The 18,327-nt window shown below is 37.6% G+C and overlaps 2 protein-coding genes across 2 annotated transcripts in view; one reads left to right on the top strand and one right to left on the bottom strand.

Annotated features, from left to right (window-relative positions):
• LOC146521164 (protein NLRC3-like) overlaps window positions 1-18,327 on the bottom strand; it is a 482,659-nt gene that overhangs the window by 276,547 nt on the left and 187,785 nt on the right. The gene's annotated exons all lie outside the window — the stretch shown is intronic.
• LOC146521182 (C-type lectin lectoxin-Lio3-like) lies at window positions 1,138-8,666 on the top strand. Its single transcript, XM_085154608.1, has 4 exons — window positions 1,138-2,079; window positions 6,576-7,396; window positions 7,482-7,570; window positions 7,654-8,666. The coding sequence occupies exons 2-4, from the start codon at window positions 7,078-7,080 to the stop codon at window positions 7,777-7,779; spliced, it is 534 nt and encodes a 177-aa protein (XP_085010734.1). The 5' UTR covers window positions 1,138-2,079; window positions 6,576-7,077; the 3' UTR covers window positions 7,780-8,666.

Below are 18,327 nucleotides of genomic sequence, written 5' to 3' on the forward strand. Positions count from 1 at the left end.
CAGAGCTCTCCGAAAACGTGGAAGCACTTTTGCAAATATGTGATATTTTGATAAATTAAGTAGATATTTGAGCATTACACAGCTACATTCTCGCCTGAAAATATCTTAAAAGGTTATTTTGTGACCCAGAAAGGGTAGTCTGGGGAAAAGGAGGATCGCATTTGTCGGCCGCGGTTGTCGGAGCATGTGTACTTGTAAGCGCGGCAATGGCGGAGGAGCGCAGCTAAAAAACCTTTAAATATTACTTTTTCTGGGTCACAAAATAAACTTTTAAGATATTTTCAGCCGAGAATGTAGCTGTTTAAAGTTCAAACATTTGTTCGATTTATCAAGACATCACATATTTGCAAAAATGCTCCAACGTTTTCGGAGATGTCTATTTTTTCATGCTTTGTGTCAGGTTTTGAAGATCTGTGGCATCTATTAATGTCAAATCTAGCCTTTCTTTAACAACATAAGCAAACTGCTTTTATATTTAACCAACTTTTCTGTTTTATTACATTTTAAATAATAATAATAACAATAGTATTTATTTTGTTAAAAAATGTGTTTAAAAACAAGTTTTGTTGTGAAAGCTATAATCCAGATTAGTGGCCTGTTAAATGGTTAAAGTCTAGGTTGGCCTTATACTTGAGAATAAAGTAATACAGTTTGTCCTTCTAAAGAATTCAGTTAACTTCCACAGTTAAATCATAAGAAACATTGTGTTACATATAATCCCTGCCATATGTTAGATCTGGTCATTTTGCTTATTAGAAACTTTATATATTGGAAGTTAACTTTTAACAAGCATGTAATGATTATATTTAAATTAGGTGGTCTTTTTTCAAACACATATCTCTTCAGGCCTAAAGTGACCGTGCCGATACCACACATTCAGACAGTAGTAGATGGTGTTTTTAACACTGTATGTGTAAGTCTAATTTGGTTGTATGGGGTCTACATTGACCTTCTGTGTTGTAAGTTAAAAGGATTGCACAGCCATTAAGGATCAAATCAGCTTCTAAAAAATGTTCTGTGTGTACTCCCTCTGCTTGCTTCTTACTGTCTTTGAGGCTCGGGACCAGCACTTCTGCTGTTGTAAGTATTTTGGTTTTCCAATATATTAGCAACTATCAGTGACATTTATATTAATCAGGCTGAACTTTAATCATATGGAGAACTTCAAGGCATGTTGAGGATGTCATTTAACCATTTAAATCAGTGTTGGATCAAGGACACATCTAAAACCTGCAGGACACCAGCCCTCGAGGCCTGGAGTTGGACACCCCTGACCTATGTTGTCTGTTCCTAGAACTTGTACAAGCTTAGTTTACTAGGAAACAAATGGAAATAACTTGATTTTCCTAATGATTTGCATTATGATGAGACAGAGTCACCTTTTGGTCACCTTCACATGTTTCTTTAAGCCCTGAGGCCTATCATTTTCGTTTTAGGGCAACATTGGTAGGGTCACATGATCATTGTTGGTCAGTTGATTGTTGGTGAATGTATTTATTACATTGTACATTCCTGTAGAAAGAACAGAAGCAACATTAAAAAGATAAAATAAAATCCACTGTCCTCAGGCCCAGAAAAGTGTCTCATCCTGTTGTCAGAAAGTAAACTTGTATTTGTGTTTCAAATAGGGACACCCAAATTCTGCAGAAAGCTCACTCCCTTCAGGTGGCCTTATTTGACAGTAAAATATGTGTGAAGAACAAAGGAAAAAACTCTTTGAACATCAGCTTTAATCAGCAGATGAAAAGATACGTTGTCAGGTAAGTCATTATTAATTTATTACTCTGATTTAAACATTTTGAAATAGACACGTATTGGGTGTCCAATTGTGTCAAGACTAAAGATCTCTAAATTATAGATTTTAAATATTCAAACAGTATTGCATATAATTAATTTAGACATCTGCACCAAACTTGATACTAAGAAACCTATTATAAGAACAACGTGTTTTACTGGAGATAATGAATGTTAAAATTGGTGATAATAATTATGGTACAATAATAATCATGATGACTATATCTGTTGTACAGATGCCAAGAATGGAAGAAACCTGTTTACTGCTCATCCTGCTGCTCTCAGGTCAGTGATTTTAATATTTTAAACATTTGAACTATAGTCCATGATCATAATGAGATAAACTGATGTCATTTGGGTAATCAGATTACATGATAATTTTTTAAATGAGATATTTATTAACACATTTAACACGAGGACAGAGAAAATCTGCATTTTCTGATACCACAATACCTGCATTCATTTTAAATGAATAAGTTCTTTATTTTTTCACATTTAGATTTTTGATTTATTGAAAATTTTCGGGGTTTAATTTTGTAATAATAAATCTAACAAACTTCATGTTTTGGCTGCTTCATTGGGGATCAATATGTTTCTGCTTCTAGTTGTTTTTCTCCTCATTCTAAAAATTACTGATATTAACCACATCCTGATGTATTGCTGGTGCTGGTCCTAAGCCCAGATTAAAGAGGAGAGTTTTATCACGATGTTGTATCAAGATGCCAAAATAGACTGGATCTTACAGTGGTATAAAATATTGTTTGCGTTCTCTCCGATTTTCTATTTTTATGTTTATCACACTTAAGTGTTTCACATCATCAAACTAATTTAAATTTTAGACAAAGATAGCACAAGTAAACACAAAATGCAGTTTCTAAAAGGAAGATCTTTATTATTAAGGGGGAAAAAATAATGGAACATGAACAACAAAGTAATTAAGATCTCTCAGGGCTCTAGACGAACTTTTTGCCACAGTTGCACTGGTGCATCTAACTTCTTTTCTTAGGCGCACCAGCACAAAAGTTAAGTGCACCCAAATTTTTCAACCGCATTGCTTAACGCCGCAGTTTTATGTGTTCACTTTTTTGCAGGGGAAAATTGTTGTCCATACAGACAACATTAATTCGTAAATGATCAACTAACAATCTTGTCAACACAAAGATCTTTATTTGGAGCACAGATCTACAAGAAAGAGAAGTTACTTAAAAAGTGCTTGTGCTTTAATAATAATAATAATAATAATAATAATAATAATAATAATAATAATAATAATAATAATAATAATAATAATGGATTGCATTTATATAGCACGAGAACCTCAAAAGCAGTACAGTACAGTTCTACTATTCATTCACTCTCACATTCACACACTGGTGGAGGCAGCTACAGTTGTAGCCACAGCTGCCATGGAGCAGACTGACAGAAGCGAGGCTGCCATATCACGCCATCGGCCCCTCTGACCATCACCAGAGTGCTTTGGCACTTTTTGGCAATATTGTAGACAATGTTAAACTTAAACTTAATCATCACATCAGCCTCCTCTGACGACCGGTTTGCTGGTGCCTGCCGCTGAAAAGCAGGGTGGAGAAAGGACATTTGAGCAGTGCATTTATTGCTGCATATAATGTTTTCTGGCTTTACTGTGCTTTTTCAACGTTCAGAGGTTGATGGCTCCGTGTCAGAGCACTGGCTATGAATTTCAGGTGGATCAGACCTTAACAAAAAAAGTAATCAATAGTTCTTTTCATCTTTTCTTATTACCCACAGCTACAGCCACTTCTGTTGGGCTTAGGCTACTCACTAGGGCTGGGTATCATCACTGATTTCTGTAATCCATTCGATTCCGGTTCAATTTTGCCTCAGACAGTCAGAAATATTATAATTCTGATCATTTATCAGTACTGACACTTGTGAAACTTCATCAGAGGTGTGAGCATCACAGCAGTTTCCTGTGTGTCAAAGTAACTGAGGATAAAACACAGAAAAACATGAAGGAGATTTTCCTGGCCTGGCTTTTTATAGCAGATAACCTTAAAAATATTCTGCAGTAGATCAAAAACTGAAGAAAACCATGAATCAATATATGAACATTACCATGCTGCTGAAGTGAAGCAGAGCAAAGTTACAGAGGTTTAATTAGAGACAGCCAAGCTTTTTGCAATTTTGCATAATTTTAAAAAGTTTAAATTTCTTCAGTATTGAGCAGCAGAAATTAGGCTTTCTTATCCGAGGTCATTTAAGTAAAAAAAAAAGAAGAAAGACAGTGGCCGATAGCACTGTAAACAACGGTAAACTGCTGGGTAATAAGCAAGCGAATAATTCAAAAAACAGAGATAGGAAACTGTTCTTAAAGTACACAGAGAGAGAGCTGTGCATGAAGTGTGATTTTATCATGGTGGAAGCAAAACAGCAAAAGTAAGAGGGAATTAATGACGATGTTTATCAAATGTGAAGCGTAGTTTGGATCTTCTTTTGCTGCTTGTTCAGTGAATTTTGGTTGGAGAGAGACAAAACCTGCAGCATCAGAATCTAGCGCAAAAAAGATGTAAACACAGAGCGCAGTCCCGCCCCTGACCATCTCTGATTGGTTTAGTCCAGAGCTTCCCAAAGTGTGGGGCCCGCCCCCTAGGGGGGCACAGAGCCATTGCAGGGGGGGGCGCGGTATGAAAAGGAAAAAAAACACTTGGACACTGCTAGCATAATTGACAGATTATGCTAGCAGTGTCCAAGTGCTAGCAGCACCCACACAAATGCAAATCAGGAGATGAAGCATCCCTGAATATGAATACGAACATTTTTCTTGTAAAACAAAGGGGGGCCTAGCAAAAAAAGTTTAAGTTTGGGAACCACTGGTTTAGACCAGCGTTCCCCAACCCCCGGGCCTCGGGTCCGTGAGTCGTTTGTCAGCCTCTCCCATCGAACTCAGGAGGCGGGGTTACCGCTGATCGAGTCAAAACCAATGAAACCATTGCTTTGGCCTGATGGCCATTTCTTTTAGAAGATATTTTTGTTTAATAATCAGCGTGAACTCCTTATACATGCATAAACGTTATTAAAAGAAATAACGTTGGTGTTTCCGTCAGGTAGTAACTGCTAGGTTTAACTGTACAAAGGTTGTTCGACACTATGAAACACATACGGACTTCATGATGTTCGGCTAATATTTTTATTGTGAATAATAATCTTGAGGGTAAACGGCCCTGTACACCACGGAGTGAGCTCAGCATATCCACGATATCTTCAGCTCTCTGAGTTTCACAGCTGGGTCACATGAAAGTGTTGGCAGCATCAAACTAATCTAACGGTCATCTATGAATTCACGGGTCACATAAATATTATTTTAATGACAATCTTCCCTATTACTGTCAACTATTCCAGAGACGTTGTAACAGAGATGAACGCGTCAGTTTGTCACAGGTCAAAGTGGAATGAAATTGATTGGTTGAACAGGTGTTCGTGATCTGTGTTATCTGCATTTTCATCAGCGTGAGAGACTCAGCAGCAGATTAGAATCAAGTATAATAACTTTTCTTTTTTTAAAAATAATTTACCAAATGAATACACACACAGAGTCCGTGGTTACCATGGTTACTGCATAAGCAGCTGTGAATTAAACAGCTGACACTGCGGAAATAACATGTTTAGTTTTAAAGACACCTTCCTGCCTTTAGTCTCATTCATGAGCAGTATTAGTTTTCTTCTCGATTTTTATGTCACAGAAACACAGAAACACAAGACGAGTCGGAAAGAGACGATCGTTCGGTGAAATAAGGATCTGCGAATGCAACATGTGGAACAAGAGTGGAATATGTAAACAAACTGGTTAAAGTATAAAAAACAAAAAACAAAAAAAACTGTTAAGCTGGAACACCGGGGCTGTGAGCTCGGTACACTCTGTCAGCTGACTGTTAGCGGAGATAGTGACATCTCTGAAAACATCGGAGCACTTTTGCAAACATGTTCTATGTTGACAACCTGACCAGACATGTGAAGATTACGCCACTACATTCACGGCTAAAACACTATTAAAAGTGTAGTTGGTGACAGACAACAGGGTACTTTAAAACTTTATGCCACCACCATTGCTACCTGTGATTTGAAATGCATTCTGGGATACCTGGCTGCCCCAAGTCCACACAAGCAATCAATTATCTAGGATCAACCTGTTTTGACTTACTTTGCACGGCAACCAATCAGATGCTAGAGAAGCTGCAGTGGCATAAGTGTGTATAACTGGTTGGTGAGAGACCAATTAAAGTTTAATTAAAACATAATTGTTTGATTAAATTAAAACCATATGAACTCAAGTGAACCTAGAACTCACATGAGCGAGTTGTTATCGGGACAGGTGCACACATACACACACACACATGAACCCACATGGTGGGTGAGGGGGTAAGGTTGAAAGAAATGTTTCTGGCTAGGTCGCTTGAACACAAAGCAGAGAAGAGAATTAAAAATGCTCTATTTTCTGTTGTCAGTGTGCTTTATATTGTAAAGTAGACCCTACAATAATACATACAGACAAAAACCCAATAATCACATGACCCCGTATGAGCAAGCGATTTGGTGACAGTGTGGGGTAAGCCCTGGTGATAAACACAGCACAGGGCTGTCTTTTATGTTTGTAAGTTACTTTGTAACTTCTCACCTCTGGTTAGTCTCCATATAGTTTGACTATTTAAATGGTTGTAATTTTTATTTTTTTAAATTTGTCTTTTTCAGTGATTCACCCAGGAGCACAGTTTCTGCAATAAAAACCTTTGTTTTATTTTTCTCAGGAGGACTTTCCACTCTTCCTCCCCACTCCAGAGAATACCACTTTGTGAACCAGCCGATGACCTGGACTGAAGCTCAGAGTTACTGCAGAGAACACTTCACTGACTTGGTCACCATCTACAACAGCAACATCAACCAACTGCTTCTCTCAATTACACCAAGGATTAATGCTTGGGTTTGGACAGGGCTCTATAATGACCGTTACAGCTGGAAGTGGTCCATGGAGGGAAAACTTTTTTATGTTGGTAGTACACATGAATTTTTGATCTGGGCTAACGGCCAACCAGACTGTGCATATGCAAATGAATACTGTGTGGCTGTTCAGGGACAAACACAGATGAATGATAGACCCTGTGGAGATTCTTACCCTTTCCTGTGTTATGATGGTAGGAAAAATGATTTGTTGCCCTAGTTTTCCTACGATTTTATGAGATTCAGAATGTGTGTTTGAAAATTCATCCTTTTTATTCGTTCACAGCCAGCAGTACAAGTTACATCTTAGTGATGGAGAGCCGCTCCTGGTCAGCGGCTCAGTCATACTGCAGGACATACCACACAGACCTGACCAGTATAAGAAGCAAAGAGGAGAAATCCAACATCACGCTCACTTTGAATGGATCAGGGGTTCAGTATGTGTGGATTGGCCTCTACAGGGATCCCTGGTCCTTCTGGTCTGATAACACAACCTCCACATTCACTAACTGGTTCCCTTCTGAGCCTAGTAATTATAATTCAGTTGAATACTGTGGAGTATTTATATTAACGACAGGGCAATGGGGAGATCTCAACTGTGGCAGCAAAACCTCTTTTTTCTGTTTCAAAGGTGAGGTCCAGAATGCAAACACTGTAAGATCCTGTCATCATGTAAAACACTAATGTTTGTGTTTTTATATGTGGTTCATTTTTAGCAGGGAGAAAGCAAACAGTGCTGAAAATGAAGCTTCAGTCAGAGGCAGACATGCACAGCACAGAGATCCAGCAGCAGGTTTCACAGCAGGTCAGCAGTTCAGTCACAAACACAAACTTGACACAAGTTCAAACTATGCTTCATGTTTTTCATCATCTGCACATTTTGTCCAGCTGTCAGGCCTCATGCTGTCAAAAGGACTGACAGACTTCAGGATTCGTTGGAGGAAAGTCCAGAGTTACCGTGACGACCAGTCAAAGAAGCAGGATGTGGACGGTGACTGCAAAACTGAAGTCTGACTGGACTGAACCACTTCATGTGTGAAGTTAATAACATGCTGTGCTGAGCTGTCTCATCCTTTAAATCTTTCAATATTTCAGAGTGTAAAGTTCCACCAACAGCTCATTTGTTCAGCTGCAGTTGTAGTTTGGTAGAAATTCTTTAATCAGAGGTCCACTCACTAGTTTTCCTGATAGGCTCTAGTCTCTTGTTTTTTGTTCTGTAGTGTCTATTTTAAAAGCTTTGACACTGTCCTTCTGCTTTTGCTTTGATGGTTGATAAACATAAAAATATCAGCCATAAATAGGTCCATGAGAGCCCCAAACCTTACCTGATTTCAAATTTGATCAGGATATTGGCTGTAATGTATTCTGGCAGGAAAATGATTATTTGGAAATGCTTAAAATGGAAATGATCATTTACTGTGAGGTGAGGTGTGGTTGGGGTGTGGACAGTGGTTGTGCTTTTGTAACGTTGAGGTATGGACAGCTACACACTGAGGCCTCAGTCCTGCCCACATTTTATTCTGTAAAAACTACATTTTCACTGCTTTTATGACTTTTTTAGTGGGGAGAACATAGCTAGGATTTAATGATTTAACAAATCTTTTAAATCCTTTGTCCTCCACAATGCTAAATGGCTGGGAGTCCTCAATCACCATGCTAACCAGGTCTTCATCTATTTGAGATTGTTCTCCTGAGGAAAGCACAAATATAAATATCACACACATAACTTATTACAGTTGTATAATGTTGTTATTAGTGATGGGTCGGTTGCAAACGAAATGGCTCTTAGAGCTGGATCTTTGACGTGAACGACGCGAGCCGGCTCCTTATCGCGAGCCGTGGGGTTTTTTTTCTTTCTCTTACCCTCTCTCTCTCTAACTTTTTTCCGCTTCACTCAGCATGCGAGCCTTGTGCTTTACGCTTGGAAGAGGGGGGAGAGGCGGTAGTTACACTGAGGCTACGTCCACACGTACACGGGTATTTTTGAAAACGAAGATTTTCCGTTTTCATTTATAAAAAAAATCCCGTCCACACATAAAAGCCAAAAATGAAGGAAAACGCTGCTAGGAACATGCCGAAGCAGCAGGTGGCGCTATATTCCTATCCGTGTAGAAATGTTGGCCAATCAGAAGGCAATAAGCCTGGGTGGGAAAAAGTAAACAAAGATGAGGCATAGAAGCAGAACTGAGTCGTATGTGTGGAGGGACAGTAACTGTGTGTGTGTATATGTAAGCATTTAAACACTGCAGAGAGTAAAATTAACAGTAACAGTATTTTGTCTTCGTCCGCCATTGTAGAAATTAATTTCACCAAAACAATAACGTAGCGCACAGTGTGACGTCAAAAAATGCACACACCTTTGACGCTGCGTTTTCTCTGTTTTCTCTGTTTTTCTCGTCCACACGTTAATTCCAAAATTGAGTTTTTAAAAATATCCACCCTGGCCGGAGTTTTTAAAAATCTCTGTTTTCAGTGACCGAAAACGCCGTTTACGTGTGGACAAAAGGCGCAAGCGCATAGAAAAATCTGCGTTTTCAAAAATACCCGGGTACGTGTGGACGTAGCCTGAGTAGCACAGGAATAGACCAGGGACAACACCGTCACATTAGAAAGATATAGTAATCATCCACAACTATTTTCAGTTGCAGATGATAAAGGATTCAGAAAGTTTATTCATGCAGGTCCATATGACAGAGAATGTGCATCTTCTTTTTGTTTTCACATAATAATTTATGTTTAATTGTGTTGTGGTTTGCAGTGTTTTGTGTTGTTTCACTTTACATTTGTAAAAGGAAAAAGCTGAAAATTTAAATAGTTAAAAGTTGAAATGTGAATAGTTGGTTTTTGTATTATATGATTTATTTATTACATTTTATGTGGAGTGAATAAATAAAAGTATATTTACGGTGGCCGCTACAGACAAAGCACGTACAAACTTCAAATCACGTACAAAAGACAACAGAAGTACTTCAGGATGCTAGGGGGCAGTGTTGAGCTTTGTTACCTAGTGGCTACACAAGCCAGCAAGTACCAACAACCAGATTTAAAAAAATTATTTGACTATATATGAATGCTTGTGTATAAATACACAAACAATATACAAACGCTTTCATGCTTTCAGTTGTGTAATTTAAGTGATCTAGGTAGTGTGGAGATCAGAGAAATATTTTACTGCTATTGTTCAAGGTCATCATCATTACCATTGCATTAATAACATTAATAATAAAATCTACAGCATTGATATTGTATTCAGATGTTTAAACATATTGGCACCCAATTAGCCTTTATTACAGGTGCAGTTATAACCACGTTAAACTGTTGAGTTAAATATATAATCTTAAATGCTTTTGAATGCTTTTCATAATCTTAAATGTTTATATGTAGATTACATTGCATTATAAAAGAAAGGCCTAACTCTGAGTACACTCTGTGCCAAAGTAGACAGGAAGCGCAGGCTTTTGCAGAGCGTGCTTGTGAAAGTGAAACTAAAGCAGAGTCTAAGTGTGAGTTACTTTGAGGAGCTGTTGGGAGGATGCTATTTGAATAACCAGGTTATTCATTATTGTATTTTATTCACTCATATCTTTTGATTACGCTTTTAGTAGAGGTTCTTGATTAAAACATTTATTCAACATATTACAGATATAGTTTCAGTTAGGTTATTACACATAACGATGAGCCTCTGGTCTGGTGGAAAGGTTACAAGGTTTTGCTGGTGAGGTGAGAGGTGAAACTGAGTGCATTTCAGGTTGACACACACACACTAGATAGACTCATTTATAGGTGAGAGGTTAATCATATTTTGTTTGTGACTACAAAATTGTGCCTGCAAAAGAACAGTTTGTTGCAGAACTGCTGCTGATGTTCCAGACGATAAGCGGGCGTCCGGCAGCGACAGGAAGCACCTGCCGTGCAGACGGAGATGATGTTCTTTTTATTGTGTCACAAGTTGTCAACAGAACATTTGTGGTTTTGAAACTTATGCATGTGATGATGCATGAGGGGGCGTCATAAATGTCCCTGATGATATAAAATAACTGTTAGTGTATTGTTCGAGTGAGATCGATGCTGTCTGCGTACAGTGTTCATCTCCCACACGTGTGTTCATTAAAATCATCGTTTGACTCCACCCAGCCGGATCAGTGTTGTTATTTTGGAATTCCTCCTATATCCCTCTCAATATTTGAACCCTTAACAGTAGCCCTGTTTTTGGAAGTTCAGTTCATGCTAGAAATGTGTTTTGGAGTTTGTACGTGTTTTGTCTCTAGGGGCCACCGCATATATTTATATATAAACATATATAAATAAAACCACTTTTTTTTTACATTAGTAATTCCTTTTGTGCATAATTTTATATTATTGTTAATAATAAATTAATTAAACAACAAAACAACCTGAAGAGCCGGTTCGGAGCCGAAAGAGCCGGTTCTCTAAAAAGAGCCGGAAATCCCATCACTAATTGTTATATCATTTAGTAACATTACAGCATGCTGTATTATCATGGCATTTGATGGCTCACCTGGTCTTGCTCCACAAGAGGGGTTTATATTGCTGTCATAGCTCGCGGCAAAGTTTGAACCACTTCCTGAATGCCCGACAATATTTTCACAGACCGGCCGTTAAGGTGTCATAGATAAATACAACAAAATAAAAGCAGTACCGGTACCGAAAAATTTATTGATAACACACGTGAAAAGACCCAGGAAAACCGAGTTAATGATAAAAATGATAACAAAATAACGCTGAAAACCGATAAAACCCTGAAAACCATAACTTTCACACCTGAGCCTCAACTCTCGCGGCCCAGTACCAAACGACTCACGGACCGGTACCATCCAATTGACAAACTCAATAATACAGGTAAATGGTTTGAAAAGTAAAACACTGCATACAGTTCAACTCAAAAGCTTACTTTAAGGAAAATAAACAATACTACACAAAAGGAAAAACCCTTCATTTGGTTGTATCCAGGGATGCAATCGAAGATATCACACGGCTAGCAAAATCACTAGCCCCGGGACGTCGGGCTAGCGATTTCTCCAGTCAGGCTACCAAAATCTAACTCAGCCCTGCCCGTCGGGCTATCGTAGGAAGGAAAATATATGTCTATGCTTTTGCATTCTTTCGCCAATGTAGCTGAGTAATTATGTCATTGGCATCGATGAGCCACTGTCAACATGTGACATATTGAAATCGCGTTTGAATTTGCGCTTGTGTTTTGCTTTCACTTTCATTTTGCGATCGTGCGAAAGGTGTGTAGAGAGCAGCAGCACTGATTGGTGAGTGATGATTAATTGCGCACCAATTCCTCTGACTTCGTCTTATCACTCATTAGCTTATTAATCAAACGCGACAAGTGAAATCTCTCGCAGCAAGCTTAAATATGTGAGAGGTTGAGTGCGCAAAGAATCGCTGACCGTTATGTAAGTACGTGTGTAAAAGCAGCAGGATTTACGCTGGTATTTTAGTTCTGCTCAGCTAAATAAGACAGGTCAGGGTGAAGAAGGGGCAGCCAAAGAAAAGCCTACCACAAAACGGAAAAGTTATGACAAATCAGACTATGAGGCAAAAAGAAAGCGCAGCTTTATGGTTTCATGGACAAAAGAATTTCTGTGGCTGGAATATGACGAGCTAAATAACACGATGTTCTGCCAGGTGTGTTGTGAGTTTCATTTGATTTCTGAGTCGACAAGCGCCTTTGTTACTGGGACCAGTAATTTTAAGAAAGACCCCATCAGAACCCATGAGAAATGCAAGAAATGCATTATTGCCCAGTCTGCAGTATCTTTCCCAGAACAAACAGCAAAACACATACTAAAAATAAACCAAGCACAACAAGAACTCATGAAAAATCTGTTTAGAACAGCGTGCTATATTGCAAAGAGTGAACTACCACTGGCAAAATTTAGCAGTCTTTGCAAACTTCAAAAAGCAAATAGCCTAGATCTTGGTTCCACTTACTTCTTACCCGTGACTTCAGTGGAAATTTCAGATTCAGGATCTGACACAGACTGATTCATGTTCTACACAGTTCTTACAAGTTCATAGAAATTTCTGTTCAATTAGAACCAAGTATTTGAGTTGATGGTTGTAATTTTTATACAGTTGTTGTGATTTTTATTTTAACAATTTTTTAAATTAATTTTTGTTTCCATTGCAATATTATACTTTAATGTATAATATTGTAATGGAAACAAAACATAAAAAAATTGCTTTCTTTTTTATTCGGGCTACTTAAATTTATTTTGGGTAGTATTTGTTTTAAAAGCGTATGCATGGCTGTAAACTGTAATATGATGCTACTACAAACAAACTGAGGATGGTATGTAGAGCAAAGTTACACCAGCAATGTCTAGACTAAAGCATTATAACCAACTGTAAAATAACATGAAATAAATTAGAAATATTTTTAAGGGACAAGTGGTGAATAAGTTCAAGCCTACCACTTTGTCACAGTTTTATGTAGTGTGTTAGTTTGTTTTTACTGCCTTGGAGCAACTGTGACCTCATCGTTTCCTCTGGGATTAATAAAGTATCTCAATACAACCCTGATGTACTCAAACTGCTTGGTTATAGATTTAAGGTACTTACATTTAACAAAAAGGCCTCAATCTTCAGTATACAGTTAGGATCAGCAAAGTTTTGGGCTGTTATCACATTGTGTGATGTGGTGAAAGCGCAGCCCTAGTTTAGGCTTAAATGTTTCAGACCTTGCCAATAAAATTTTCGTGAGTAAACCTGGAGAAGCGTCAGCTCAAGATATTATTGTTGTCATTGCTGTGGATATTTACCTGATACACTGACTTGGTGAATAAATGTTTACTCTTATTCAAACTGATTTTGTAGCTTCTCTTAGTTTAGCACCAGGTTTATAATCTTGCTAGCTAGTTAGTGTTAGCAAAGCGGTGCTGCTAGGCTAACACCGCTGGGCTCGTGTTACTTAAAAATTAAAACCACAGCCTTAAAAACCTTACATAAAACTATGTCAGTAAAATTTTCCGTTGATTGTTTGAAATAAAAAAGTGAGATAAGAGCCCAGACAAAATTCTTCGGGAGGTGCAGCTGTTAGGGGTGGGGTGTAGTTTCAATCCATAGCCATAACTAAGTAGCTATATATATCGTGTTTAACCTGAGTAGCAAAAGATCGTAGGGGGGTTGAAAACGATACGCCACGAGTTAGCTGTGCTCGCGGACTCTATCAAGCCTTGACCTCCCGCTCAGCTATCCCGCTGGTGGATAACAGAGCTCTCCGAAAACGTGGAAGCACTTTTGCAAATATGTGATATTTTGATAAATTAAGTAGATATTTGAGCATTACACAGCTACATTCTCGCCTGAAAATATCTTAAAAGGTTATTTTGTGACCCAGAAAGGGTAGTCTGGGGAAAAGGAGGATCGCATTTGTCGGCCGCGGTTGTCGGAGCATGTGTACTTGTAAGCGCGGCAATGGCGGAGGAGCGCAGCTAAAAAACCTTTAAATATTACTTTTTCTGGGTCACAAAATAAACTTTTAAGATATTTTCAGCCGAGAATGTAGCTGTTTAAAGTTCAAACATTTGTTCGATTTATCAAGACATCACATATTTGCAAAAATGCTCCAACGTTTTCGGAGATGTCTATTTTTTCATGCTTTGTGTCAGGTTTTGAAGATCTGTGGCATCTATTAATGTCAAATCTAGCCTTTCTTTAACAACATAAGCAAACTGCTTTTATATTTAACCAACTTTTCTGTTTTATTACATTTTAAATAATAATAATAACAATAGTATTTATTTTGTTAAAAAATGTGTTTAAAAACAAGTTTTGTTGTGAAAGCTATAATCCAGATTAGTGGCCTGTTAAATGGTTAAAGTCTAGGTTGGCCTTATACTTGAGAATAAAGTAATACAGTTTGTCCTTCTAAAGAATTCAGTTAACTTCCACAGTTAAATCATAAGAAACATTGTGTTACATATAATCCCTGCCATATGTTAGATCTGGTCATTTTGCTTATTAGAAACTTTATATATTGGAAGTTAACTTTTAACAAGCATGTAATGATTATATTTAAATTAGGTGGTCTTTTTTCAAACACATATCTCTTCAGGCCTAAAGTGACCGTGCCGATACCACACATTCAGACAGTAGTAGATGGTGTTTTTAACACTGTATGTGTAAGTCTAATTTGGTTGTATGGGGTCTACATTGACCTTCTGTGTTGTAAGTTAAAAGGATTGCACAGCCATTAAGGATCAAATCAGCTTCTAAAAAATGTTCTGTGTGTACTCCCTCTGCTTGCTTCTTACTGTCTTTGAGGCTCGGGACCAGCACTTCTGCTGTTGTAAGTATTTTGGTTTTCCAATATATTAGCAACTATCAGTGACATTTATATTAATCAGGCTGAACTTTAATCATATGGAGAACTTCAAGGCATGTTGAGGATGTCATTTAACCATTTAAATCAGTGTTGGATCAAGGACACATCTAAAACCTGCAGGACACCAGCCCTCGAGGCCTGGAGTTGGACACCCCTGACCTATGTTGTCTGTTCCTAGAACTTGTACAAGCTTAGTTTACTAGGAAACAAATGGAAATAACTTGATTTTCCTAATGATTTGCATTATGATGAGACAGAGTCACCTTTTGGTCACCTTCACATGTTTCTTTAAGCCCTGAGGCCTATCATTTTCGTTTTAGGGCAACATTGGTAGGGTCACATGATCATTGTTGGTCAGTTGATTGTTGGTGAATGTATTTATTACATTGTACATTCCTGTAGAAAGAACAGAAGCAACATTAAAAAGATAAAATAAAATCCACTGTCCTCAGGCCCAGAAAAGTGTCTCATCCTGTTGTCAGAAAGTAAACTTGTATTTGTGTTTCAAATAGGGACACCCAAATTCTGCAGAAAGCTCACTCCCTTCAGGTGGCCTTATTTGACAGTAAAATATGTGTGAAGAACAAAGGAAAAAACTCTTTGAACATCAGCTTTAATCAGCAGATGAAAAGATACGTTGTCAGGTAAGTCATTATTAATTTATTACTCTGATTTAAACATTTTGAAATAGACACGTATTGGGTGTCCAATTGTGTCAAGACTAAAGATCTCTAAATTATAGATTTTAAATATTCAAACAGTATTGCATATAATTAATTTAGACATCTGCACCAAACTTGATACTAAGAAACCTATTATAAGAACAACGTGTTTTACTGGAGATAATGAATGTTAAAATTGGTGATAATAATTATGGTACAATAATAATCATGATGACTATATCTGTTGTACAGATGCCAAGAATGGAAGAAACCTGTTTACTGCTCATCCTGCTGCTCTCAGGTCAGTGATTTTAATATTTTAAACATTTGAACTATAGTCCATGATCATAATGAGATAAACTGATGTCATTTGGGTAATCAGATTACATGATAATTTTTTAAATGAGATATTTATTAACACATTTAACACGAGGACAGAGAAAATCTGCATTTTCTGATACCACAATACCTGCATTCATTTTAAATGAATAAGTTCTTTATTTTTTCACATTTAGATTTTTGATTTATTGAAAATTTTCGGGGTTTAATTTTGTAATAATAAATCTAACAAACTTCATGTTTTGGCTGCTTCATTGGGGATCAATATGTTTCTGCTTCTAGTTGTTTTTCTCCTCATTCTAAAAATTACTGATATTAACCACATCCTGATGTATTGCTGGTGCTGGTCCTAAGCCCAGATTAAAGAGGAGAGTTTTATCACGATGTTGTATCAAGATGCCAAAATAGACTGGATCTTACAGTGGTATAAAATATTGTTTGCGTTCTCTCCGATTTTCTATTTTTATGTTTATCACACTTAAGTGTTTCACATCATCAAACTAATTTAAATTTTAGACAAAGATAGCACAAGTAAACACAAAATGCAGTTTCTAAAAGGAAGATCTTTATTATTAAGGGGGAAAAAATAATGGAACATGAACAACAAAGTAATTAAGATCTCTCAGGGCTCTAGACTAACTTTTTGCCACAGTTGCACTGGTGCATCTAACTTCTTTTCTTAGGCGCACCAGCACAAAAGTTAAGTGCACCCAAATTTTTCAAACGCATTGCTTAACGCCGCAGTTTTATGTGTTCACTTTTTTGCGGGGGAAAATTGTTGTCCATACAGACAATATTAATTCGTAAATGATTAACTAACAATCTTGTCAACACAAAGATCTTTATTTGGAGCACAGATCTACAAGAAAGAGAAGTTACTTAAAAAGTGCTTGTGCTTTAATAATAATAATAATAATAATAATAATAATAATAATAATAATAATAATAGATTGCATTTATATAGCACGAGAACCTCAAAAGCAGTACAGTACAGTTCTACTATTCATTCACTCTCACATTCACACACTGGTGGAGGCAGCTACAGTTGTAGCCACAGCTGCCCTGGAGCAGACTGACAGAAGCGAGGCTGCCATATCACGCCATCGGCCCCTCTGACCATCACCAGAGTGCTTTGGCACTTTTTGGCAATATTGTAGACAATGTTAAACTTAAACTTAATCATCACATCAGCCTCCTCTGACGACCGGTTTGCTGGTGCCTGCCGCTGAAAAGCAGGGTGGAGAAAGGACATTTGAGCAGTGCATTTGTTGCTGCATATAATGTTTTCTGGCTTTACTGTGCTTTTTCAACGTTCAGAGGTTGATGGCTCCGTGTCAGAGCACTGGCTATGAATTTCAGATGGATCAGACCTTAACAAAAAAAGTTATCAATAGTTCTTTTCATCTTTTCTTATTACCCACAGCTACATCCACTTCTGTTGGGCTTAGGCTACTCACTAGGGCTGGGTATCATCACTGATTTCTGTAATCCATTCACACTTGTGAAACTTCATCAGAGGTGTGAGCATCACAGCAGTTTCCTGTGTGTCAAAGTAACTGAGGATAAAACACAGAAAAACATGAAGGAGATTTTCCTGGCCTGGCTTTTTATAGCAGATAACCTTAAAAATATTCTGCAGTAGATCAAAAACTGAAGAAAACCATGAATCAATATATGAACATTACCATGCTGCTGAAGTGAAGCAGAGCAAAGTTACAGAGGTTTAATTAGAGACAGCCAAGCTTTTTGCAATTTTGCATAATTTTAAAAAGTTTAAATTTCTTCAGTATTGAGCAGCAGAAATTAGGCTTTCTTATCCGAGGTCATTTAAGTAAAAAAAAAAGAAGAAAGACAGTGGACGATAGCACTGTAAACAACGGTAAACCGCTGGGTAATAAGCAAGCGAATAATTCAAAAAACAGAGATAGGAAACTGTTCTTAAAGTACACAGAGAGAGAGCTGTGCATGAAGTGTGATTTTATCATGGTGGAAGCAAAACAGCAAAAGTAAGAGGGAATTAATGACGATGTTTATCAAATGTGAAGCGTAGTTTGGATCTTCTTTTGCTGCTTGTTCAGTGAATTTTGGTTGGAGAGAGACAAAACCTGCAGCATCAGAATCTAGCACAAAAAAGATGTAAACACAGAGCGCAGTCCCACCCCTGACCATCTCTGATTGGTTTAGTCCAGAGCTTCCCAAAGTGTG

The sequence above is a fragment of the Neolamprologus multifasciatus genome, chromosome 3 (assembly GCF_963576455.1).
Source record: "Neolamprologus multifasciatus chromosome 3, fNeoMul1.2, whole genome shotgun sequence".
NCBI lineage: Eukaryota > Metazoa > Chordata > Actinopteri > Cichliformes > Cichlidae > Neolamprologus > Neolamprologus multifasciatus.